This window comes from Tauraco erythrolophus, chromosome Z (assembly GCF_009769465.1).
Source record: "Tauraco erythrolophus isolate bTauEry1 chromosome Z, bTauEry1.pri, whole genome shotgun sequence".
Classification (NCBI taxonomy): Eukaryota; Metazoa; Chordata; class Aves; order Musophagiformes; family Musophagidae; genus Tauraco; species Tauraco erythrolophus.
The window spans coordinates 15,311,427-15,337,293 of NC_141496.1; the positions used below are offsets into that span (position 1 = coordinate 15,311,427).

At 36.2% G+C, this 25,867-nt stretch overlaps 1 protein-coding gene across 6 annotated transcripts in view; it reads left to right on the forward strand.

Moving 5' to 3' along the window:
* The window catches only part of NIPBL (NIPBL cohesin loading factor), a 173,764-nt gene that overhangs the window by 86,378 nt on the left and 61,519 nt on the right, over window positions 1-25,867 (forward strand). For 3 of the 6 annotated variants that reach the window (XM_086629989.1, XM_086629990.1, XM_086629991.1), the window contains exons 8-10: window positions 111-204; window positions 9,198-9,830; window positions 22,912-24,501. In XM_086629989.1, coding sequence (XP_086486115.1) covers window positions 111-204; window positions 9,198-9,830; window positions 22,912-24,501 — 2,317 coding nt within the window. Of the gene's footprint in view, window positions 1-110; window positions 205-9,197; window positions 9,831-22,911; window positions 24,502-25,867 lie in introns of those variants that run through there. The other 3 variants (XM_086629994.1, XM_086629995.1, XM_086629992.1) reach the window with 3 other exon arrangements.

The window sequence follows — 25,867 nt, forward strand, 5'->3', positions numbered from 1 at the left end:
TAGTATTTCTCGTATGCTTTTTTGTTCAATCCATTTTATCAGTATATTTCAGTCTTTATTTTATGAAGTGTTCGTGTTCATGATGTTAATTTTTATCATTGTCACTTTAGGATGGCGATCCTTCAATAAGGAATGCTGCATCTTTTTCCTTGAGGTCACCACAGTCAGTCTGCTCTCCAGCTGGAAGTGATGGAACTCTTAAAGGTAGTCTAGCAGTCATATGTATCAATGTATTTTTTTGCCAATTTTAAAAAACAGAGAATTTAAGGAGGTATTTAGTTATTCCTGTATTCGAATAGTACTAGAGAGTACATTGTTACGTTTTGGATACAAAATTATTTTGAGCCCTGATCCAGAAGAAATATCTGATGGTCCGAAAATTGACTAATCATCCTTCAAAACAAAGCTTAAATTCATGGAGGACAGAAGGATTTAAAATCCTTTCCAATATGAGGATTAAATTCTTTCTAAGAATGGTTTCAGTTGCTCTACATAAGAAATGGTTTAAAGGCAGCATTACGAGTATTGAACTCTTAACCAGCTCAGAAGTGTTTTAACATTCAACACTTGTCTTAATTGCAATCATGAAATTTTAAGAACATGAGATTAAAAGTAGTTCAGTGAACTCAATACATGTAGCTTAAATGAAGCCTGAAAACCTTAGCTATGGAGAAGGAATGGAGTATACTGACAGTCAATTGAGAGGGAATAGAAAAAAATCTGCTCAACATAATCCTTTATGCCAAAATCTGGAATGCATTCTGCTGTTTTTAGTATTATCCCTAAGAAGCAATGACTGAGATACATGAGAATTAGCAAGGTGAGAGTTTGGTCATATTCTTGCTAATATACTTTTTCAGTGCTTATATATTTACGTGGTGATAGTAGAAAGATGTAACAGTGCTTTCTTCCCTTTAGAGACGAAACAAAATTAAGTCTTTCTGGATGGTCAGGTTAGGTAGAGAGAGAGAAACAGGAGATGAGGGAGATTCCAGAAAAGGTGAAAATATTCACCTTGTGCAGCCTGGATAAGAGATGTTTTCAGCAGGGGTGGATCTGAGAGCAGCCTTCCCATACCTATGAGGAGATTGTCAGGAAGACTTGAGTCAGGCTTTTCAGTGTTCTGGAGGAAGGATGAGATACAGTGGACTTAAATTGAAATGGGAAGTTCTAAATAGGTCTAATAGACTGTCAGGACAGTCTAGCATTGGAAAAGGTTTGGGAAAGGTTACCTAAACAATCTGTGCATTTTCTATCCTTGGAGATTATTAAGGTCAGGCTGGGTAAAGTCCTGCATAATGTGACCTTACGCACCCTGTTTTGAGCATGAGGATCAACTACAGACCTCCTGAAGTCCCTTCTTAACTGAATTGTTCTATGATCCTGTGACTGCTAGATGATCTCTGTGGTTAGTTTTCTGTAGGTATATACTGTGTTAAAAAGTTACAGAAGTGTGGCTCAAGTGGCAAGTGAGAAGTACATGTATAGCATGCCAGCAGCATCAGTGTTTCAGGAGGTCTTGTGCTAAAGGACTTGTTGCAAGACTTGTGTAAATCGTGAAGACTAAATGTGGTTGTATTTCTCTCTTTGTCGACCTTATCACTTTAACAGTATTGTGAATCTAAGCTGTTTCCACTTAGATTCATGATTACCACTCAGCCAGAAGAATATTTGAATTACTTTTTGGTTAAAGTTGCTGCTGTTTCAATTGACTGTCTCAGAGCCCTGTTTTGAAGGGGTATCTCTTCAGATTATTTCCAAAAACAATCCGATTGTACAGCTCAGATTGTAATGTTTCAGCGTTAGAGGATCTGAAACGTGCAAGAGGAGCTTTTTGATGTATTTACTTTTCCCATTGATAAAGCACATAACTGAAATACTTTTACTCGTGGTGCTACCCTTTTGCCTTCTTAAAGAGATTAAGAAGATTAAGAAACCTGATTGAGAGAACTAGTTCTTGATGCTGCAAGAACCTTACCAGAGATTTACTTCCTCCAATCTCGTATTTTAGTAATGTGTGGAAGAGGTGTGGATAATTACAGTGTTATTTAGAACATGGGATCCCTAACAGGAAGCTTTTGGTCTATGATTTGGAGTGAAAGTTGTGCTAATAAATTTTCCAATGATGAGCAAACAGCAAGTATCTGTGCTGAACTTTTTGTTGCTAGTCTCATTAGCCCTTGAAAGTTTGATTGACAGGTCACAAACTTTGATTAAGAAAATTAGCAAAATAGTGAATTGTTTATTTGGGAGAACAAAAAGAATGGCACTGGACATCGTCAGCACATAGATCTCGGGAAGGATGATGATATCTAAGCTTTCTTATATAACATAGAAACTTGAGGCAACTACTGAAGGTACGGGTACAGATTACATTTCTGTACTTCTGACGTGGAAGTAGCAAGGACTTCTGGAGACTTGGAGAATGTGATTGCACAGTCTTGAATTGCTGTAAGACTGAACATAGCTGTCTGACAGAATCTGAATGAGGAACGAATTTTGTTTGCAACTCAGGCAGATATTTGAGAGATGGCAGAAGTTATATTTGGTATTTTGGTTGGTTATCACTTACTCAGTGGAGTAAAATTTCTCTGTTACAGAAGACTGCTCTGGAACCTCAGAAAAGATTGATTGTTTTCGTTTTTTTTTTTTTTTTTAAGACAACTCCTAAAGCCTTCCCCAACATTTTTAATCCATTGCTTCCAAAGAGAAGAGTTCGTATAGTTTACAGTCCTTTTTCCATATAGTTTCCTAAACTTCTGGGAAAACATCTGTAATGACTAGCAACAACCCTTAAGAAACTACATAATCTTGCACTCTTTTGCAGAAATAAGTTGTATTCCCTCCAGAAGTTGTTAATGGATGTTTGATTATTTTCTGAATAATTTGGAAAGGTTACTTTTATTCTCTCAGGGATTTATAGGACTTCTCCAGAGAGATTCCTCTACATGTGGCTCTGAATTGTGGGTGGCAAGAAGAATTAGGAATTTTCTCAATCCGTAGTACAGACTTCGGTGCTCTCAAAGGTCTTTTGTTAAGTTTATCATCTCACGCTCTCTTCTTCAAAAGAAAGATGGCAGAAATTTATTCAGATTTTTTCTGACAGGGCCAAAATAATAATTCATTCTTCTTTCTTTCTTCAAGTCTTAATTTTTTTTTATGCAAGGATGCTTCTGAGTTCTAAGCTAGAACAGCCAAAGCTGAGTTTTTTGTCGGGCATTAGAAGCTCTGAAGAAAGTGTTGGGACTCTTCCCTGAAAACTATTGAAAGAGTATTTGGAAAGTGAATACAATTGATCCTTAAAAACACCCAAAAGTATGTTCTTCTTTGTCTCATATGTTATCCCTTTAAATTTGAATTTTAAGTTAAGTTATACTCTTTGAAAATGAATGTCAACATCGTCTGTTGATCAAAATAAATAGTAATTTCTTTCTATCTAGTTCAAAACTTGGAAAATTTTCCAGAGGAAGATTCTGCGATTTTAGAAAATACAGCAGGAAAGGACTTGAGGGCTTCTTCTTACCTTCATGTTGGATGAGCTGTACCAGTATCATTCCCAATAACTTCCATGTATTTTTTTTTAAATGTCAATAGTGGAGTTTCCTTACTCTTGCCATGCAACCTGTTCAGATTCTTAGTGCTGGAAAGCTTTTCTCCTAATGCTTAGCCTTAGTCATTTTTGTTGCAGTTAGCATGACACTTCTTGACTTCTTTCCAGTGGGCAAGGAAAAACAATTCATGTTCTTTTTTTATAGCAGTCATTAACATATCAAAGAACGTTATCATGTCTTGCGCTAATCTAATCTTCTGCAGACTGAACAGCGTGATTTCTTTCTATCATCTTTACATAAGTCATAATTTCTGAGCTTCTAATTGTCTTTGGTTTTATCTGAATTCTAATTAGTCTGCATTTGTCTTCACGTTGTACTGTCCTAAGTCATAGATACAACTGTATTTGAAGACTTAGAAGGATGAGTAGTCAGAAAAGTACCGTGGACAACTTTTAGTGATACTTTTGTTGTATATGAGAGTATAGCTGCTCTTTGCTGATAAGTTAGGTTCATATTGCAAGTTATTTTAAACATAGTGTTGTCTTTCTGTAGAGCTTATCCATTTTCCTCTGATATTGTTACAGTTGCTCTTAGATTAATAAAAAGTTTGTGCTTCTCACGGAATTTCTTTTGTTTCAAAAGCTTCCAATTAGTCAGGAAAATTGCGATTTTTGGTTCTGTTTTTAAAAGCGGTTTTGGGCCTCTCAAAGACTCAACACCAAAAACTGTAATGATCTTTAGATTAATAGTTCCGTTACATAAGAAGTTATTAATGACAAATATTTTAAAGTGCTATTCTTAAGACAGTGCTCTAGAAAGCTGCACTTGTTCACCTGTACTCCCTTCATCCATTTTTACCAAGAACAATCTATAGCATATGAACACAGTTTTGCAATAGAATATGCTACAATCTTACAGTATTTTTGTCTAGGTCATGCTTCCTCAACTTGTTAGTGATATTGTTGTGAGAAGCTATGTAGAAAGCCATTCTAAAGTCCAGATACTGCACTCAGTTCTCTTCGATCCACAAGACCTACTGCTTTAGAAAACAAAGTTTTTTGATTTGGTGATTCTTGTTTTTAACAAATTCACTTTGGAAGACTGCGTCTTTGTTATTATCTCAATCCTCATAGAGAAATTGTTCTTCTAGTATATACTTAAATCATACAGACTATGTATAATACTCTGGGAAGTCCTTTACCATCCTTTTGAAGGGACTGTTTTTCTCTTTTTGAGTCTGCTGGAGGCACACATTGCCAAGGTGATTGTTACCCGTTCTGAGATTGGTTTAGCCAGAGTTCCAGGGTGAATTGGTCTGATATCATTTTCTTGAAAACATTCCATTTATGTAGAAGTTGTACATAGAATAAGATTAAATTAAAAAACCTAGACGTTTCCTTTTACACGTTGTAACTGCAGTTCATAAATCTTTTGGCAGTGATGTGTTCCTCAGGCTCTGTCATCACCAGATTCTTTGCTTTTCCAACAAATAAACATCAGTATGAATGCAGTATGGGTACTATGGTTCTTTTCTCCTTCACCAGTTTCTGCCTTTTGGAACTTATTTACAGTATAATTACTCAGATATGAAGTCTAATAATCTATATGTAGCACATATGCATTCTGTAAAGCCTCCCTTTCCAAAGACTTTTCCAGTAAGAAGTCTGGAATGCTGTGTCCAGGTTTGTACAACAATTCAGTACCCACTTAAATAACATTCCTGGAATCTTGAGGATCATTTTGCTATGGATTTAGAAAGGTTGAATTTAGAAAGGCACTTCAATGTCCCTGAAGTTTCTCTCCAATGTGCTATGAAACAAGTATTAGACAGTAGTCTTCCTTTGATCACTAGCAGTTTTTTCCAACTTTCATGCATAGGGAACGATACTTTGGCAAAAGAGTATGTAGGATGGGTGAAAGGCTCTGTCGATATCTGGGAACCTTTATCTGCAAGAGAGTTAAAGGAACATGAACATTCTGTTTTGAGTGACCCTTTGGAAGTTGTTGTTGTGCAAGTGGAAAGATAATAATTCTTTACCATTCTGTAAAATACGTGAATCCTAAGTTCCTGGTAACCTTAATAGTTATTTTTTAACCGTGTGGATCACAACAAAGAATGTGATCGGTGGTGTGACTTTGATGCATAAAGTTTGAAAGGCAAGTTATCTTTTCTCTGAAGATGCGCAGAGGTGATCAGAGAAGGTAACATGAATACTTAAATAAGATGCCAGTACTGTGGTTTGATTAGAAAGTGTGTAGACAAAAACCGTAAGACAGAGATGTCAGCGATGTGTGCAGTCTCCTGGAAAGAAGCTTATTTGTTTGCTACTCAAGTCACTGATGCACAATGAGCAGGTGAAGCCATTCCAGGGGTAAACAAAGGAGAAGTGTTTTTGGGACTTTACATTTTTAAGAAGGCTAAGACACTGTCAATGCAATGCATTTTATAGTTGCTTGCATTATAAAGGATTTGATAAGAAATCAGTCAAAAGTAACAGAAGAAAGATTTACAAACTGCTACAACAGTTCATAAAACTTCTTCCAAACTCAGTGCCATCTACCATTAGGAATCAGTAGGAAAACTAATTAATTTAGAGTACCAGGATTACCATGGGTGATCAGGATGACTGTTACTGGAAGACTATGGAGGTATCATTGATGGGTGTATTTGTTGTCTGTAGAGGCCTTATTTCCTAGTGGTATTTCCTGCTTCTCGGCTACATCTGATGTTATCTGGTTGACCATTAGTATTCGCTGTTCAGTAATGACTTTCCTAAATCAATGGGGAATCTTTTTATCTCACAAGTTTTGTGTATTCCTGCCATGTAAAAAAAAGATTACACAAAGTTCTTTCACTGATACTACGGAAAAGTAACTATAGAAAGTCAGATTTTCTTCTGAGATACCGCACAGCCCTAGATTTAGACACAAAAGCTGCATACGTATTTCTCTGTTCTAAAAGAATATTCTGGAATTTGCTTCATTCCCAAAGATCGTTTCGGAAGATCATCGTATGATTTACTACATTGACAGCATTTTGTAGAACAAACCTTCTCAACCTTGGAATCTCGACTGGTTCAGCAAACAGATCATACCTGTCTGTCTGTGTATTCTTTCCACAAAAACATTTCTTCTGTTATCAACAAGTCTTGCAAGAGCTTTGTTCTCAGACATATAATGGCTCAAGCCTTCTCCCATGGGAAATATTCCAGATTGACTTCAACAGTTGTAGGCACAACTCTCTCTGTATAGCGGATGGCGTTTGCCTGAAGTCTAAGCATCCAACAGAATGTGGTACATGTTCAATGTGTGATACCTGTTCAAAACTGCTAATGTCTGTGGTAGAGTGAAACTGTTCCAGAATGCTTCATCTTTTTCAATTTCTTTTCATCTCAATATGTAGGCATGGTAGCTTCTAAGCTTCCTTGTTGCCAGGGGCTTAACCGTCATTAGACATCTCAGAAATGCATGAAATTATTGCCAGAACACGTACCCTTAACATGCAGCGCATAGGCCTTGCTATCAACACCTTTCAGGAGGAAGACACTTTCAAATATCTATTCGTAGTGCTGCCTAGGAGAGGGAAAACTTAACTTTTGTTTGTTCATTTACTGGATTCTAAGTATGTTCAATGGAATGCACTGAAATCCTTCTGACCTCCTCAAGTCTACCCAAAGATAAAAAGAACTACCTTATCTGTTGCTGCAGTGTTATTTTTCAGCATGACAAATACCAAATTAATACCGAATCAGAACAATCTGTCATATTTACTTAAAAGTTTAGGACAAGAAAGAATCAAATCTCTGTCCTCTGTTTGAAGCATAACCGAAAAGCAGTAGATGTTCCATTGTTGCAACTTCAGAAATATTCATTTAAGAGATAATTCAAGAGTAAGATGTCAATAAGATGTCTTTGAAAAGTTTTGAGCTGCCTCTAATGTTTGTAGAAATAAAAATGCAGCTTGTATTTCCTGAGTGGTAGTGATTACCATAAAAGAAAGCAGTAGCTAATGATTTCTGCTATACATTACACTAAGACAATCTTGTAACTTACCAAAAGAGTCAGTAACTGAGGTCAGGAGCATCACAAGAATAGGAATCTGTGTCAAAAGGCAAGTGAGAGATCTTCACAGTGTGGTAGCTGTGTGTGGTATCCGATTTGATGAGGGGAAGCAGAGTAGTGGAAAGGTCTTGAGAATCAGGATGAGTAGAAAACAGAGCTTTCCAACCCTGTGGATGTTATTGGAAGAATGTGGAGCTGTTGCTGATGGTCAAGAAGGGGTAAGATAAACCCATTTCATACCCTGCTCTCTACATACAAAAGTTGTAGGACTTTTCACACAGTGTAGTAGGGAGAGAAGATAAGCATAGCAGTCTGTGCAAAGAAGTCATCAGTAAAGGCACACCTTTCATGTGAACTGAAGCTTTGCTAAGGGTATCTGTTCTTTTTTTTGTCTACAGGTCAGTACCTTACTTAATGATTCTTAGTATCTCTTAAAATATCTGGTAGAAATTTAAGCTGCAGAATAAAGCTGCTCTCTTGTTTGGTGGTGTTTCTTGGATGAAGCACATGGCAACCTGTATTCCAATTAGTTTTTGGTTATCATTGGAAGTACTGACCTATGATGACCTGAACCAGACTGACTAATAATAATCTCAGTCACTGCTTTCTGAAGATCGGTATTCCCCAGTGAATGAATGGAATCCGATAAATGTTTGCTTTAACAAGAGGAGGCTGACTCTGTTGGTCTGGCCAATATGCTTTTTTTCCGCCTCCCCTCCAGCCTCTCATTCCGTTTTAAGCCAAAAATTATAACTCAGAATTATAATTGAGACAGGTTGAAAGGCTTCTGTGTTTTGCAAAGCCTTTTTCTGTGCTAACAGTTATGGAGAGCTGGTTTAATTTGAGGAACAAAAAATTTAAATGTGATTAATTGGAGAATGTTTTTAATTTAAAACGTCCTCTTTTAAAAATTTCTCTAAATACATGTAAAAATTCATACTTTAGGAAAGAAAAAAAAAGGCAAGATAAGGCAGGGAATGGTAGAAAAAGAACTTAAGACAATTAGTGTTTTCTAGATAGTAATGAATGGGGTACGTTGGAATGAGTTTACTTAAAATTTTAGAAAAGTTGAAAATGAACTGTCTGAATCTAAATTAAGGAAGTTGTGGATGTTTTCATTTTTTAAAATTTTTTTAGTTAAAAATGCGTGGCTGAAATGGCTAATGCCTATTCACTGCTCGTTAAGTCTTCATCGCTGGACCTTATTAAGAATCTTTTTGGTCTTTCCTTTTTCTGTAATCAACTTGCTTTCAGTGACCGTTTCCTAATAGTTTATGTTCTGAACCTGCAGATACTATTTTTATTTATTCTTTTTTGGTGGTGGGTTTTTTTGTTCCATCTTCTCTGAAATGATCCCTTCTCTACCTGCAGTGGACTGCTAAAATTCCTAGGAAATAACACTGCAGCTATCCAGATTACATCTTGATCTAGGAATTATGTACTTCCTACCAATCTTATTTGGACCTTTTGTGAACAGAGATATATGTAGAAATACACATTAAAATTATGTAGGTTATATTTAGTGTGTTTTTATATAAACATGAAACAACATAACTGTTCAGTTTTTCTGAATTATTATTCTAGGATCAAGACAACCTTTAATCCAACAATCTCAGCCTCCACCTTATTCATCACCTAGAGATGTTCCCCCAGACATATTGTTAGATTCTCCAGAAAGAAAGCAAAAGAAACAAAAGAAAATGAAGTTAGGCAAGGATGAAAAAGACCAGACTGAAAAAGCTGCAATGTATGATATCATTAGTTCTCCTTCCAAGGACTCCACTAAGCTTACATTAAGACTCTCTCGTATAAGATCTTCGGATATGGACCAGCAGGATGATATGCTTTCTGGTTTGGAAAACAGCAGTGTGTCAGAGGGTGATATTCCTTTTAATGTGCAGTACCCAGGACAGTCTTCTAAAACACCCGTTACTCCACAGGATGTTAACCGCCCACTAAATGCTGCTCAGTGTTTGCCGCAGCACGAACAGACAGCTTTCCTTCAGGCACAACAAGTGCCTGTTTTACAACAGAACGCTTCAGTTGCTGCAAAACAACCTCACACTCCTGTGGTACAGACACAGCAACAGGTTTCGCAACAAGGAACTATAACGTCATATGATGAAGTAGAATTGGATGCATTGGCTGAAATTGAGCGGATAGAACGTGAATCAGCTATTGAAAGGGAGCGATTTTCAAAAGAAGTGCAAGATAAAGGTAAAAGGATTGTGTGTGTGTATATACACTATATATATATGATAAGTGTATATATATATATATGCATATAAACCCCATATATATATATATATATATAAACTTCCTGTCATTGTCACATAGTTCAATTCTGTTTACTTAGTGTAGGTTCTTCTGCAACATTCATCTCCATTCCCTTCCAACAATTAACTGTAATCTTTCATAAATGCATATTTTTAATATCTGGTATTCTTTATTTGGGGTCTCAATGGGTGGAAAGTGAAGCTCTTATGTTTCAAAATTCTTTTTAAGTTACTCTCATTTTGAACCATGAGACTGAATGAAGTACATTTGATGCTGTTTATAGTTTCTTAAATCCCAGCAGTACCACAAGTCAATATTTGTAATGAGTTTTAGTAGTTGAATTATTAATTAGCTACCTATGCTGCCTAATTTAAGAAAATAAAAGAAAACTCTTTTATCTCATTTCTGTTCATACCCCCATTCAAACCTAATGTGAAGGGAGTATTAGATTAAAATCACATCTATTCTTTTAAAGGCAGTGTAATGATTGGGTAATATATACTACTATGTTGTCTCCAATTTTTGTTCAACTGGGTATTCATTATCATGTAGGCATTACAAGCTTTAGAGAATTACCATATATGTATGTGGTCTCTAGCACAGAACCAGATACACCTCTGAAATGTTCTCTTCACTTCAGTATCTGTACTGGTTGTCTTAACTGGTTTCATTGAATCTATCCTTTTTGGATTTTTTTGGTTTGTTTTGGTTTTTTTTCTGTTGTGAACTGGTTCAAAGGCCTTAGGCTTCAGAAATCTCAAAAGTAGATGCAAAGCCCACATGTAAATCTTGAAGATAAGATGTATTTTATAAATTAGATAGTGATAGGTTAGCGTAAGTATTTTTCAGAAGCTTCCTCTGCACAGTGTTTAACCTCTAAAAAAATCTTTTATGGTATTATGCTAATATATTATTGTATTATATTATTGTAGATTCAGGTTGGATATGTAGATTCAGGTTGGATATGTAGATTCAGGTTAGATATTAGGAAAAAATTTTTTACCATGAGAGTTGTAGAACACTGGAACAGGTTGCCCAGAGAGGTGGTGGATGCTCCATCCCTGGAGATGTTCAAGGCCCGGTTGGATGAGGCCCTGAGCAACCTGATCTAGTTGGAGATATCCCTGTTCCTTGCAGGGGGGTTGGACTAGATGACCTTTGAAGGTCCCTTCCAGCCCTAACGATTCTATGATTCTATGATTCTATGATTAGATACTCCCCAAAAAATTCTTGGAGTGGAAAGCAGCACAAATTCTGATTTTGGAAGTTCATGGGTGAAAACAGTCAATTTTGGACATGCTTGCGTGGACAAAACTGAATTTACATACAGTTTGGGCACAATTTTTCTCCCTATTCGAAGATTTTTTTCTGTTTTAAAGATGCTGGGGCAGGGGCGAAGGGGAGAGAGAGAGTTTATGTGTGTGTGTGTCTTTGTAAATATGGTTGTTGCAATTACTAAAAGGTTTAATTTCATAGATATTTCTTATTTGGTAACTTAATCAAGTCTTTTTAGGAAACATTGTTTATATGGAGAAAATATGTGCTCATCTCAGAAGAGATCTCTACTGTCTTTAATTTTAATTTAATGAAATGGGGAATTTGTTACTTTGTTTAAATCTCTTCTACTAATTTTAGATTTATTGATGGAGAGCTTGCAGTTTGTTTCCTAATACTACCTTTATGTCCACACACTTCAAGTAGAATCTCCAGCATGTTTTAGCTGAGAAACATCTGGAAAAATGCACTGTATTTTTGATGGTGCATGGCAGCCTTCAGTTAAAGCAGGACTAAAACACACTTTCTCTTTTGTTCTGGCTTTCAGGAAATGTTGAGCATTAGTTGTAAAGTTTGTTTACCATAATTACATAGCCATGGGCAGACTCTGATTTGTTTCTTTTGGGGAAAGGAGTGATTTTTTTATAGAATGTGATCTCTCCACTTCACCACTGCTCAATAACCATCTTCCCAAATAAGGATTCCAACCTTTTGCCTCCCCTCTACCTGCATCCTCTGGCAGGTCTTGCTTCTTCCTGAGTTTCTGCAATTGCTATGAATCAGGTGCAAGAGTTGCTGCCTTATATTGGGTCAAATGACCACCATTTATTCACTGGTGGTAAGTTGCCCCAATGCTTGACAGCAGCTCTTTCCGCTTTGGCTGCTAAGGTTTCAGCCATGAATGGATAGTATTGAGTAGAAGGATTTTTAGTAATCCTGGGACAGATTTCCTGAAAAGCTGTTTTCTTGGAGAAATATGGTTCTTATTTTTTGGTAATGCTTTTGCTGTTGCTTCTAAGTTTGTACTATGTCTACAAGTTGATACACTCTGGGATTGTTATAGTTACAGCTGCTTGGTTTGGTGTGACTGCAGAAGGAAGCTTCCTCTGTTGTTCCTACGGGAATATCTCTGTTAGAAATATATCAAATAACTCCTAATATGTCATTCATTTTTGCAAAGCTGCTTACTGTACTTATGTAAAAGTCTAGCATGTGTACATTTTAGTACATATTCTGTAACTTCAGATCACATTATGTCAAGAAACTAGTGTGATTGTATCAAGTACTCGATCCGATTAGAACAGGAATGTGGAGTCCGATCTGATGCTCTACAATAGCAACCGTCCCTCTAGAGAGCTTACTCAAGATGCTAGCACATTCTGAAATCTGCATGAAAACGTCTTTGCTGCTTTTGTAATTGAGACATGGGAATTCATATTACGGTCATACTACACTTTCTGTGTTGGCACGAATCGTTCTGTTCCATAAATTGAGTAGAATTGTACTCACAAGTTTTGATAGAAGATTAATGGTCTCTTCTGTCCTTTTTTTAAGACATGAAATCCCATACTATGCTTCATCAAAGGTTTTCATATGCTTTCTTTTTAACAGTAAGGCATTGGTTGCATATGGCATGTTCTTTCTGAGGCTTGAAACCAGTAGTGTGGTGGAAATGTCTATTCCAGAGGAAAGGCAGAGATTTTGGGGGATGGGAGTTCTTGCTAAAAATATACAACTGTTACACTTGCCTAAGGCAATGCTAAGGTCTTTTTTATTTTTTTTTTTTTTTTTAATGCTGAAGTCCTTTTGTAATGTTTGTACAGGTGGGAAATGGGGATTGTAGCCCATTGGTAATTATAGTACTTTCTGTAATGAATTGTTAATGCTAAGAAAATTGTTAAAATACTTAGCTTCCACCAAATAAAGTCTCTCAAAGTAAGAGGCAGTCTCTGTTTCAGAGGTGGAACTAACACAGAGTTTTGCAGAAGTGCCTTCTTTGAAAAGTGACGTATCTTTCTGGAACCTGATCGTCATGCTTTTGCTTTCTGGAAAAGAAATTCATAGTGCAAAAATCACTAATGCAAAATCTGGCAGATTTGACCTAATATATGTCAGATATACATAAGGAGTGATTTTATAATATAGACCTTTTGCCTCATATGTGAGTGCTTTTCAGAGCTCTGTTTTTGTAATTCTATCCTCTTGGTCTATTTGGATCTTGGATTAAGTGGATTATATGGTCTTTTCATCATGACAGAGGTGCAAAATTTGAAAAATCGGTTTCATCCTTGTCCTCTGTGTGGAAGGACAGGAGTCCATCTCTTCTTCCTACTTTTTCCATCAGGAAAGGCTCTCTGTATTGTTTAATTTTACAAGTAATTTGTCTGTATCTGTTAATGATGGGAATAGTTGGAGATTTTGGCGATCAAAGCAGTTGGCACCAAAAGTTTCATTCTAATACATCTATTAGTCTCAGAACAAGTCAGTCAGTCCATGGAACATGACATACCTCAGGTCTTCTTTTCCTATTGCTCTCCTCACAATGGCCTCTATACCCTCATCAGATACAAGTTGTCCATCAATACTAGGTCATATCTTCTCTTTTGAAAGGATGTGCAGTATTACAGATAGATCCAGCTATTATTTATCAAGACTCAGACTGTCTAAGTTGGAAAAAAAGTGATTCGGAAAGACTAATACAGGAAGGGATTATCTTTTTTCACAACAATCGACAAGTGAACCATCCTCTGCTTAGGTGCATTGTGATATTTTGATGATACAATTTCTTTAGAAAGGTAATGAAACTTCACAAACACTTTCTTCTCTTCTAAACAGCATTAGTAGTCACATTTCCTGTACTACTCGGTGCTGTTGGATACTTTTGAAACAAGTAGAGGTCCATTTTCTGAATGTATTTTGTTCCCTTAACTGGAGTTGTGCTTTGTTCACATTCTGAAGTTGAGTACTCCCAAGAAAATACAGGAAATCCTGTTGAGTTTTATAAAATTATGTCCCAGGAATTTCTGTTCTTCTCAGGAATCTTATTTTCATTGATTGGGGTGGGATGAATGGGAGAATTTTCATTTTTGTAACCTCAGTTCTTTGCATTAAGTCGTGCTTTGCCACTGTTCAGATACAAGTGAACTATTTTTGTATATAGTCAAGTAGTTCAAAGCTAGTCAGTCACGTTCAGTCTAAACCTTTCCCAGAATATTAAGTTCTTCTTGTTTTTCAAGATTTAGACCTGCTACTGAATTAATTTTCAGGTTCAAGGTTTATACCTCAAGATCTTTTATGCTTTTCTAAAAACTCTAAATATTGTGAATCAAAAATATTTAAGATATCAATGTTAAAAGGAGCTCTGAGTCTTCTAGGAAGGGCAAAAAGGAAGTTAAGCTTGAAAATTACTTGAAAAAAACAGAAAGTAGCCCATCTTTTTTCAGAGACTCTTCTTCAAATTGCTTTAGTTTTTTATTTTATTCAGTTTTGCTAGATTTTAATTTGAGCTCTTCCATACATAGTACTGTGTGTTCACTGTTAGATTTTAGGCTACTTCAAAGACGCTTTTGTATAATTCAGCTGTCTTAACAGATTAAGGAGTTCTGCTTTCACTTGTAAAAGACACTGTTCTCTGGAGTTTGTGAGAAGAGTAATGAAATCATTAATCACTAACCATTTAATTGGGACGCTAATATTTTTTTAAAAACTTTAAAGCGTTAGTAGCATTTTTTAAATGAGACAAACCTACTCTTATCTGTGTTTTTTTTGCCTATATATTTTACCTTTGAGGATCCATTTTACCCACTTCTTTGGAATCTTGCTGTGGATTCTTTGAATTAGGAAGAAGTGAAGCTGTAATAACTTTATTTCCAATAATTGGATCAGTTAGGGGGCATTTGGATGCCTGCTGTGGGCCCTTCCTTTTTTAGTTCGTTCCAAGCCCATAGCAGCAGAGACACACATCCCAAGAGTGTGAATCTGCCGGAGCAAAACTCTCAAAACTACAGTTATAGGTAAGTAACCTTTTTCTCTTACCTTTTAAGTTCTTATCCATCTCCTCTCCCTTGCTCCCCATTACCCATCTCCCCCTAAAAGTTCCCCAAAGAGGAAACTAATAGAAGAACACTATTAAGAATCAATAGTTTGTTAAGTCTAATTTTATGTAGCCAATTAATGATATGACAGAATGTGTAATTATAACCACTATATTAGCATTCGTTTCCAAAAATACATGATGGGGATTTTATTTCCTTAAAAATGAAGCTACAAGTGTAGTAATTTGTATAGTAATCCTGCAGAAGATTACAGTTGCTAATACCAGAAGATTAAATGAGACAGTATAAAATAGAAATGATTGTGCATCTATGTAGTAGCACGATGTGAGAATTAGGTGTGGTGTATTTTGTGTGTACCAGCTTTCATTAGGTCCGCATTTCGTAGTGTGACTTAATGGATGAAACCGGCATCTTGTATAGATTTCCCAAGAAAAAGCAGCTTTATAAACTCCAGTACCTATAGATGAGAGATTTTTTTGTGTGTGTTCAGATGTGTTTTAAGGGAAGTAAGGGGAAGAAATTCCTCTTCTACCTAAAAAACTGATAACGGAGTGTCGCAGTGTTTCTGCTATCTATGAAATTTACTTTCTTTTATATTTTTTGTAAAGAGTGAAATACTGATTGAATGAAAAACATTTTTTTTTTAAAAAAAGTAGACCCATATTTTCTAATGACGTTTACTTTATTCTGGTGCTCTCATGTAGCATGAAATCATATTGCCCCATTTATCCCAGGTTGTGCTTTACATAGAGTAGCACAGAAACCTGTTCTTGTAGGCAGGTGTAGAAAATACCTAAAGCCTAGCAGTTTGGTAGGAAGTCTGTTGTTTTTTATCTACAGCTTAAATGAAGACTAGAAAATTAAATATAACTTGCATGTAGCATGTGCCCTTACTTGTACCTGTCAGCTGTATGGAAGAATTTATAATATTACTTACCCAGTAATGACTTTATTTTGTTCTGGGACAGTCACTTCTTCATAATGGATTTAAATCTGGATAAAGAAATTACATGTGTAATTATTAAACCTTAGTAAGTGTTTAAGCTCAGCATTTCTATAGTTCATAGTCACTAAATTTACTCTGGCATTAACCTAAGATGACATAGACTTTTTTTCATTATTGTGCAGATATTTTTGAGTGCAAGGTATGATGTCAGAATAAAATCAACATCTGGAAGGGAGATTTCAAAGTCATTGTTTATTTCTAAAGTTTGCTGTTTATACAAATGAATTAAAAACTAATTGGATGTGTTAATCTGTAAACGATCATAAAATAAGTAGTTTTCATTAAGTCTGCTGTTAGTGTATTGCATTTTTCTTGTGAAATTACATACTGCATTGTGCATTTCAAAGTAATTGCACTTCAGGTTTTGCTCAGATATTTTAACAATTGAGTTTACAAAACTACAATACTTCACAAAGTAATCATGTGGATAAAAGCTAGTATTTGTGTCAGAAAAATCTATCTCATAAATAAATTAAAATCATATTATTTGTGAAAGCAATATTAAATTCGAGGAGGTAAAGTTACAGTTTCCGATCTCTAAACAAGCGTAGATGCTTGAGTATGCTTTTCTATAGTTCAATTCTTGTTATTTTCTAGTGTAACTTTACTTATGCGTTACTATAGTTGACAAGGGAATAATGAGTTACCAGGCATCCTTAAGTAGAAAAATTCATGAGGTTATATTTCATTTTCCAGCTAGCCGATTATGTTATTATTATATTTAAGAAAACAAGCAAAACTTTACCAAAATGAAGATTCTGAAGTCTGCCACACCTTAAGGCGTGTCAGAGACTTCTGTAGCCATTTTGTGTTTTGACCTGGATGAGTTTGGACATCCCTCCTGATGGGCTTTCCTTTTTGCACCTTTTGACCAGAAGTTTGATAAAATCTTTTAATGGATTACTAAAAATGAGCTGTTTCTGTTCAGATTCTCAGAAATCCCTTCCTCTGAACTGCAGGAGCTGGAAGCCCTCTGGTCTCTACTTCACAGACTTTGGAATTTCTGTTAGATAAAGTTTCCTATACCAGGCTCATAAGTGTACTTTCGTAGTTTCTTCTGTAAGGGAGCAAGCAGTGAGAATAAATTTTTTGCCTTGTGTTTGCTGAGTCTCTCCTTCAAGGGGAGGAGCTATTACTGTGCGAATCTCTTCTACTGATGAGAAGAGTTCTCTTTGATTGTTCAATGCTTTGTTTATTGGGATATGGCTCTGGGGGCAGGTCAGGTGATAGCAAACTCTCATGGTCAGCAATGCTGAATGTTCATGAAGGAGCAGAAACATAAGAATGGACATTTGCCCTCACTCCATTAATAGGTCATCCATCAGTATCATTGAAGTAATTTTAAACCTTCCTTGTACTCAGATTAGATTGATTGGTTTCAATTCTTGTCATCTACAGAACACTGTTGGTTGAGGGACAGGGCTCTTGGACAACTTTAAAGAGATCTGTGAAAAATAACTTAGAAAAGAACGGTTGTCAGTAAACATAGATTTTTTTATTTAGACGTATAGATACGTATTAGCTGTTGAAAATTTGATTGTGCTTAATCTTGATTGTGCTTAAATAAAATAAGCTTGTAATAGGCCTCTGGCAGACTTACCTCTGATGTTGTTTAAAAATGGAAGGTTTGACGATAAGTAATAACTGCTTAGGACTGGTATATTTGGTTTAAGTTTATTCATTGTTGATTTAAATAATTCGAATTAGTATTTAAAAGGAGTGGAGGCGTATCCCAGTAATCTCTGAAGAGTGTTAGAGCTTTAAAATATAAAACTCGTAATCGTTGTGCTTTTGAAAAAGAAAGTTTATACTGGAGTCATCAAAATAGTTTGTCCAGAATTCAGCATTAGAGGGACAATCTTCTTTGTGGTTCTGAAGAAGACTACCTTCACATTTAACCATCTTGGATATGAAGTCTCCAACTGAATCCCTTACAAGGTGTAAATGCATAAGTGATAATTTATTCTGTTATGTCTTCAAGATCATTCAAGATAATTCGGAAATCTCTGGATTTTAGAGTCTACCAAACTATTGATATTCAAGTGTTACCGTTCTGCTAAAATGAAGCTTAGCAACCATGCACATCATTGTAATTTAGACTTGTTACCTTTTCACGGATATTTACACAAGTCCCATTTCAGTTTGCTGGGACAATCAGTCCTAGGAGTTTTTAGGCTGTCATCCTAGTATACTGATTTGTTGGTAGAGTTTAACTGGCACTTAAGGCAATCATCAGATTTGCAAGAATGCAGTAACATCAGAGACTTCAGCACTAATGGTGTTGTGGCTGCTGCTTTGGAAAGATTTCAGGTTAAATGAAAGAATGAAGATACTTCTTTAATACAGCTCCCCTCATCCAGCTGCTATCGTTAATGCTTGTGCAGCCTCCAAGCATATCCATTTTCAGGATGCTTCAAGTCATAATTGACTCACGGTTTCAGCAGGAATGTATTTGAAGGTATCTGTGGTTATTCCAGTGCAATATTTTTTTGCACAAAGGTTCCACAGTAATTAATTAGTTTCTAAATCTGAAAGTACTCATTGTTTTGACACACAGATATTTCCAAAGATGAAGGCCACAACCTGTCTCCAGGAAGACTATTCATAAGAGGACAGATGAGAGATAACCATTTGGAATTGCAGCTTATCTTTTTTTTCTGTTTCAGACTTGTGGTTCCTGTAATGTTTTGTTTCTTGCACCGCAATGACCCATTTAATTTGACAATCTAATAGTAGAACATCTCTACTATTTTTTAAAATAAGGTGGATTGTGATCATGCTTTGAGTACCAAAAGTGAGCATGTTGCAATGTAAAGAGAACGTTCATGTGGATTTACCAAGCCAAAACGATGTATGCATGAAACAATAACTGGGGTCAGACTGTTCTCTGAGGTGTCATAAATTTGTTCAAGGAATTAAACAAAATGTAGATATATTTTAGATATATCTACATTCCTTGTTGAGGGGAGAGTGGTGAATAACCTTTCTAAAAAGGAAAGAATCTGAAAACAAAAACTTGGATACCTGATCTCTAATACAGTCAGAAAGCTCTTCTGTGACTCACTACATACTCCTTTTATTATGAAGAACGTTACAAAGGGTGAAGCAAAAAGACCCTGATCACACTTACTGGTCTCAAGATCTTGTGAGCCCCCACATGTTCAGAACTGTGGCAAGCTTTGAATCTAGGTCTGCAGGATATGAAAGAAAAATGTTAGTCTGATATTTTGGCAAAATCCTGGGTGTTGATAATAAAACCAAATTCTACTATCTATGGAATGAAGTGGATGAAGTTTGTATACTGATGCCTTGAAGCATACAAAGTATATTTGAATGCGTATTATAAAAGTTCCTAAGTTCATTTGTTTGTCAAAACCCTAAGGGGTCTGGACTCAGCCTCAAAAAAGTAGATGTATGCAAACTTGCATATATCTGATTGTGAAAGAGAAGGTATGAAGACATCTGTTTTCAGAGGGCAATTGCTCTCTTCTCACCTCTCTGATTTTCTAGTGATTATTGCTATATAGTTCAAAGTGATTTCAAGATTTTGTAAAGCCCTTGAAGCGCAATGGTGTATTTCAGCTTTCGGATTTCTGCAGCTATCATGGCAACTTAAAAAGTTTTTGTGCTCATTCAGTGGAGTTTTTTCATTATGCTCAGTGAAGATAGTGATACTATGTAGTCCTCCTACCTTTTATGCCCTAGTTCAAGCTGATATTTTCATATACTTGGGCCAGCTTTTTTGTCCTAGATCCAGAAGTCTCATAGAGGAAAAACAGTAATGATCAAGTCTAGTTCTGAGGATCTCAATCAAGATGCACTGGAAATATGAAGAAGTCTGTGAGTAATCTGTAACTCCGTCTGCAATCATCTTGCCATTTAGGAAGAGAAAACTTTGAAGGTGTCCCCTTCTTCTCAGATAAGATGCCAACAGCTTGTGGTTATAGTAACTTACTGAAGCATCAATATGCAATTGTCAAGAGAAATCAAGAAGGTGCATCAGAAGAGCTCTGTGTTTAGAGGGAATATTTACCCCAAGTTGTGATGCAATCGTCTACTTACATGTTCCCAACTTACAATTTGACATTTTGGATGATGAAGAGCAGAGAAGTATTTTGAGCCTGGTCAGTTACACAAGTGCAAGCGAGAAAATTTGTCCTACTTGAATTGTTTTGGTTGTTTAATCTTGGAGCCTTCAGCATGAGGGCTCGAAAAGGTGAGTTTTGGTTGATCCAGCTACAGCTGTTTAAGGCATCACAGCTCCTGGCGATCTGCCTTGCTCCTATAGTAGGGGGAGCAGAGGGAAGCATTTCCTTGGCTCTTAATTGGCTTGTTTAGCCTAGTATGTTAATGGAAACCATCTTCACTAGTGCCTTAAGGTGATGCATTGTACAATGAAATGCCCTTGTGGAAATATGAATGCGTGTTCCCTTCTGCTCCAGGTGATAACCTCAGTTAAAGGAATGAGGCAGATAACTGGTAACAGCAATGTCTTAAAGGCCATTGTTAGATCTGCCATCAGAGCTTTACAGGACCTGTTCAGTGTGGCTGACGTTTCTGGGTAAAATGAAAAAGCTGGCTGACTTTTTCTCAAGAACACAAGTTTCTCAATTTATATTTCAAAATCTAAAGAGTTTTAATTGAGAAATAAAATAATGATGTGTGTGGATGTATGTGTATTAACGTATATGAGATTTTTTTTTTTTTTTAATCAAGTTTGAAACCTATTAGTCTGGAGCCTTCTACTTCGTGACCATTCCTAAGACTTTCCATGAAGCTCAGTGAGGTCAAAGCCCTCTTAGTCACAAGGAGAAAAAGACTTTTTCGTCACTGCATGTTGGTTTAAAAAAAAATACTCATTTTAATGAGTAGTGTAGGGAAATTAATCTGTATAAAATTCTCAAATGAATCCATCAGTTGCTGTAGTACAGAAAAAGTAAAAATCTCCATGCTACCAAATTTGATTTGGCAAATTTATTTTGCTTCGCATGTCTATCATAAAGTTGACAGGTGTTCCTACAGGTTTTTGTTGAACTTTGAAAAGTTCCTTATTTACAGTTGACGAGTTTCTGCATGGAGTTTATTGCATCTGTCTTTACTGTCTTCCAGCCATTAAATGTTATACATAATTTTGGAGTGTTAGGAAGTTAGAGATGTACAAATAGATTTGAGAATGAATACGATGGGGAAAAAAGCCTGTTCACATCATTGGAATTGACCATGTTACTACTTGTTATTGTGTTCTAATGTTAATTTTAGAGATGATCCTTGAAAGTTTTAATTATTCTAAAATCTTCTACAAATATAAAAGAAATTAAAGTCATATGTTATAATTCTTGTTTACAATTTGAGAGAGTGGTGGGGTATTTTTTTTCCTTGCAGTTTATTTCCCTATTCCTTGATTGCATTCTCTTTACCATTCACTCTCCTGCTCCCCAAAAGAGAGCTGGCTCATTGCACCTGGTGATAAGGCACCTCAAATCTAGGCACAAAATAAGTTCTTTTTCTTATGTTGCTTTTGTGGTCCAGATGTTTTGACAGTAGATCTACAACAGACTTTCTGACCTATGTTTAGTCATTCCTTAAAGACATATTCCTTGATTACAGAGAAAGTAATTTTTTTTTTGTACGAATTGCACAATAGTTGAGAAATGAGAATGTAAGCTTTAGTGCAGGTAGGGCTTTTGGTTTTCATAGCAGAAATTAATTTTAACTTTTCAGTACCATGTTGGCAATATAAATAGGTTGTAGTTTAAATGAACAGAACATACTCTTTTTGGATACCTCCATGTGCTTCTTATTTCAATGAATTCTACCAAATTACAGGATGTGTGGTTGGCTCACTTTATTTTTCTGTATTCTACTTTTAATGATTTTTTAATATAAACTGAAAGGCTTATTGCAGAGTCAAGCTCTTGACACTACATGAAATTGTCACTGAACTTTTTATTTCATCCATGAAAAGCATTATGGTTACAAAGGGAAAATACTCAAGCTTTTAAGTGTGTAGTGGCCACTCGCCTAATACATGTGTTACGGTATAGGCTCCAACTCTTGGTATACTGCTTTGCTTAAAAGAGAAGCATGGAGTGTTGGAGTTATTTTAATCATTTTTGTTCATTGTTCATGTGTTCCCTGGCTAAAATACATGTGAAGTCCAACTGATGCACTGAACCAAGTAGGGAAAGCCTCTGTCCTAATCATTGCAAATCCTTCCTTAATCTATGTGTAGTGAAGCAGGCTGAATCTGCAGAAGAGAATCTTTTCTAGCAATATTCCTCAAAAAGTAGTTGTGGAGGTGCACCTTAACTTTGTCTTTGCAGCCGTTTGCTTCAGGGGTGATTGATTAGTTTGGGGTTTTTTCACTTTTTTTTTTTTTGTCTTTATGTATTGCAGCTGCTTTATTAGTCAGTTCTCTTGGGCATTATACAGGGTCTTTGAGTTCATGTTTTGAGGGTGGGGTTTTTTAATGATTAATTGGCACCTGACAATGATAGTCTGAATACAGTAAAAAGTATTAGCTAGAGAAGTTGTATTCTAGCTTTTAAATTCAGTCGATTTTGTTGTGTTTGCACATACATCCTGAGGAGGATTAACTGGTGGGAGTGGAGGGGAGTGGACATTCTTGCTTGGACGTTTACAAGTCTACGTATATAATTTGTGATTTTTCTCTTTTGACTTGCAGATAAACCTCTGAAGAAGCGAAAACAAGAAAACAAACCACAGGAGGCTGGAGGTGCTACTGGAGGAAATAGAGCAGCTTCTCAGGAGACAGGTTCTGCAGGAAATGGGGCAAGGCCAGCGTTGATGGTTAGCATTGATCTGCAGCAAGCAGGAAGAGCGGACTCTCAGGCAACAGTAACTCAGGATTTGGACACCATCAGAAAACCTGAAGAAATTAAGCAGTATAATGACGGGTTTGTGTGTGTTCCCCAAGAAGACACTGTTGGAGTTCTTAAATTTAAACCTGAAAACCTTCCTGAGATTTTTAGGAAAAAGTCAGACTTTGAGAGTCAAAAGACTGATATCCAGCAAAATGAAAACAGACAAATGGAATTTCTGCAAAATGAGAGCAGACGATTGGAAAGTAAACACGAGAACAAGCAGTTTGAAGCTAAGCATGAAAGCAGACAAATGGAAGTGAAACAAAATGATAGCAGACAGACAGAATCAAAACAAAATGAGAGCAGGCAAATAGAGATGAGACAAAATGAGGGAAAACACAATAATGGCAAACAGGAAATAAGGCAGAGACCCGAGACGCCGAAACAGAAGAGTGAAGGCAGGCCCGAAACACCAAAACAGAAAAGTGAAGGCAGACCTGAAACTCCAAAACAGAAGAGTGAAGGCAGACCAGAAACACCGAAACAGAAGAGTGAAGGCAGGCCTGAAACACCAAAACATAGACATGATAATAGGAGGGACTCCAGTAAACCGTTATCAGATAAGAAAATTGAAATATCTAGGCATAAACTAGATGTGAAATCTGATCCTTCAAGGGTAAAACCTGACAGTAGATCTGATCCAACAAAGCAAAGGCCTGATGGGCGTTCAGTTTCTGATACACCAAGGCGTGACCATGACAGCCTTAAACAAAGATCTGAGGACAGGGGGGAGTCAGAGAGATACAGGGGAGATCCATCCAAGATTAGAAGGCCTGAATATTTGAGATCCTCAAACAAAAATGAACATGATTCTAAGCATGGTATTAAGTCTGATGGTTCGAAACCTGAGAAATTTGAAAGGAAACATAGGCATGAGTCTGGTGAATCAAGGGAAAGGTTTTCTTCTGGGGATCAGAAACCAAGACCTGACAGCCCTCGTATTAAACAGGAGGGTAGAGGAGATTCTAGTAAATCAAGACTTGATAAACCTGGTTTTAAATCACCCAACAGCAAGGATGAACGAAGGACAGATGGTAATAAGAGTAAAGTAGATAGTAATAAAGCACATGCTGACAATAAAGCAGAGTTTCCCAGTTATTTGTTGGGGGCAAGATCTGGCTCTTTGAAACATTTTGTCATTCCAAAAATCAAGCGTGATAAAGATGGCAATGTTACTCAGGAGTCAAGGAAAATTGAATTTAGAGGTGAACAGAAGGACAAAGTAGAGAAGATTGGGCTAGTTGAAGATCTAAATAAAGGAGCTAAGCCTGTAGTTGTCCTTCAAAAGCTTTCTTTGGATGATGTGCAGAAATTTATTAAAGACAGAGAAGATAAATCAAGGGGCTCTTATTTTAAACCTAACAAGAACAAGTCATCCAAATCTAACAAAGGTAAGATTTTTTTTAGTATTAATTGCATTGTATCTTTTACATTCCTGTTCATTTAGATTTGCTACTTCCGTGGTTAGAAATTAAACGCAAACATTTGATAGTTTATATGCTTGCTTAAATGGTGATTTTGGGGAACAAAGTGAAACTCATCTATGGGTTTGTCGTCACTGGAAGTCTTGCTGTGATGTACCTGAATTATTTATTTAGTCAGTGCAAGTACTTAATATGGAAACACTTAAACAGTCTTAAGCTGTATGTCAGCTACGTTAGTTTAACCTGGTAACTTCTCCAGTGAAACGTAACTGCTGTATGTATGATTTAAACTGGTTTAAGTGTCTATAAGGGATTGGTACTACTGTAACTAAATCATTGTAGCTTGAGTGGTGGGAAATACTATGTATGCAAGCCCTAAGATTCTTTTATACTTATTTGGATCTGAAATGTGGTTTCCAAGGCATGTTTTGACATGATGCAGTAAGAACACAATTACAAAGTCCCATCTACCTCTTTTACACTATAAATACAACTCTGTTGGGGAGCCTTCACACTTGAGGCCGTGTAACAATAAGCTTATGAAAAGGTTCTGTCTTTAGGAGACTTCAGACATTATTGTCTCTAGGGTCCATTGTATACAGATGGAGGAAAGGAAATGGTAAACAATTGACTGACATTTTCAGATTAGTAATATGGACAGGTAATAATTCAGAATAGTTTATAGGTTTGATATCTGGTTGATTGTCTCTTCTGCAGATTTAACACTTTTTTTTGAATAAGATTGCTTTTCTTCTTGGTGCTCTGATTTTGGCTTCTTTGGTTTCAGACTGAAGTAGATTGTTTCACATCATGAAGTCGATATTACTAACTGGTCAGGGTTCCTTTCATTTTTAAGGTTTAGCATTTAAAACATTTAAATTTCTCAGTTACGTTTATAGAGTTGTCATGTCTCAAAATAGTCCAATCAAGTGGCAGGGGAGAGGCTTTCATCTGTATGCAGGACGGTTTATGAATGCAGTTCCAAATGTATCATGAACTTGAGATTAAAATGTTCTCTTACGCACTTGATCTGAGGAGATACTGTGTCGAAGTCATCTTTGTGAATATGCAACTGTTTATGCGCACGTGTACAGAGGTGATATCTGTAAAATGAACTTATTGTGCTATGTCTGTTCTTTATCTACTAACCTGTTTGTATTAACTCTCAAAGACTTAAGAATTCAGGATGTGTGTTGCTTACTTGTAAAATATTAGCCTCCTTGTTAAATATTTTCTCTTTATCCTGGAAGTATGTACATTTCCCCTGTCCCTTTTTGAGGTTCCAAACAGGAAAAATTTCCATTTCTAATAATAGGTATCAAGAGTTAGACAT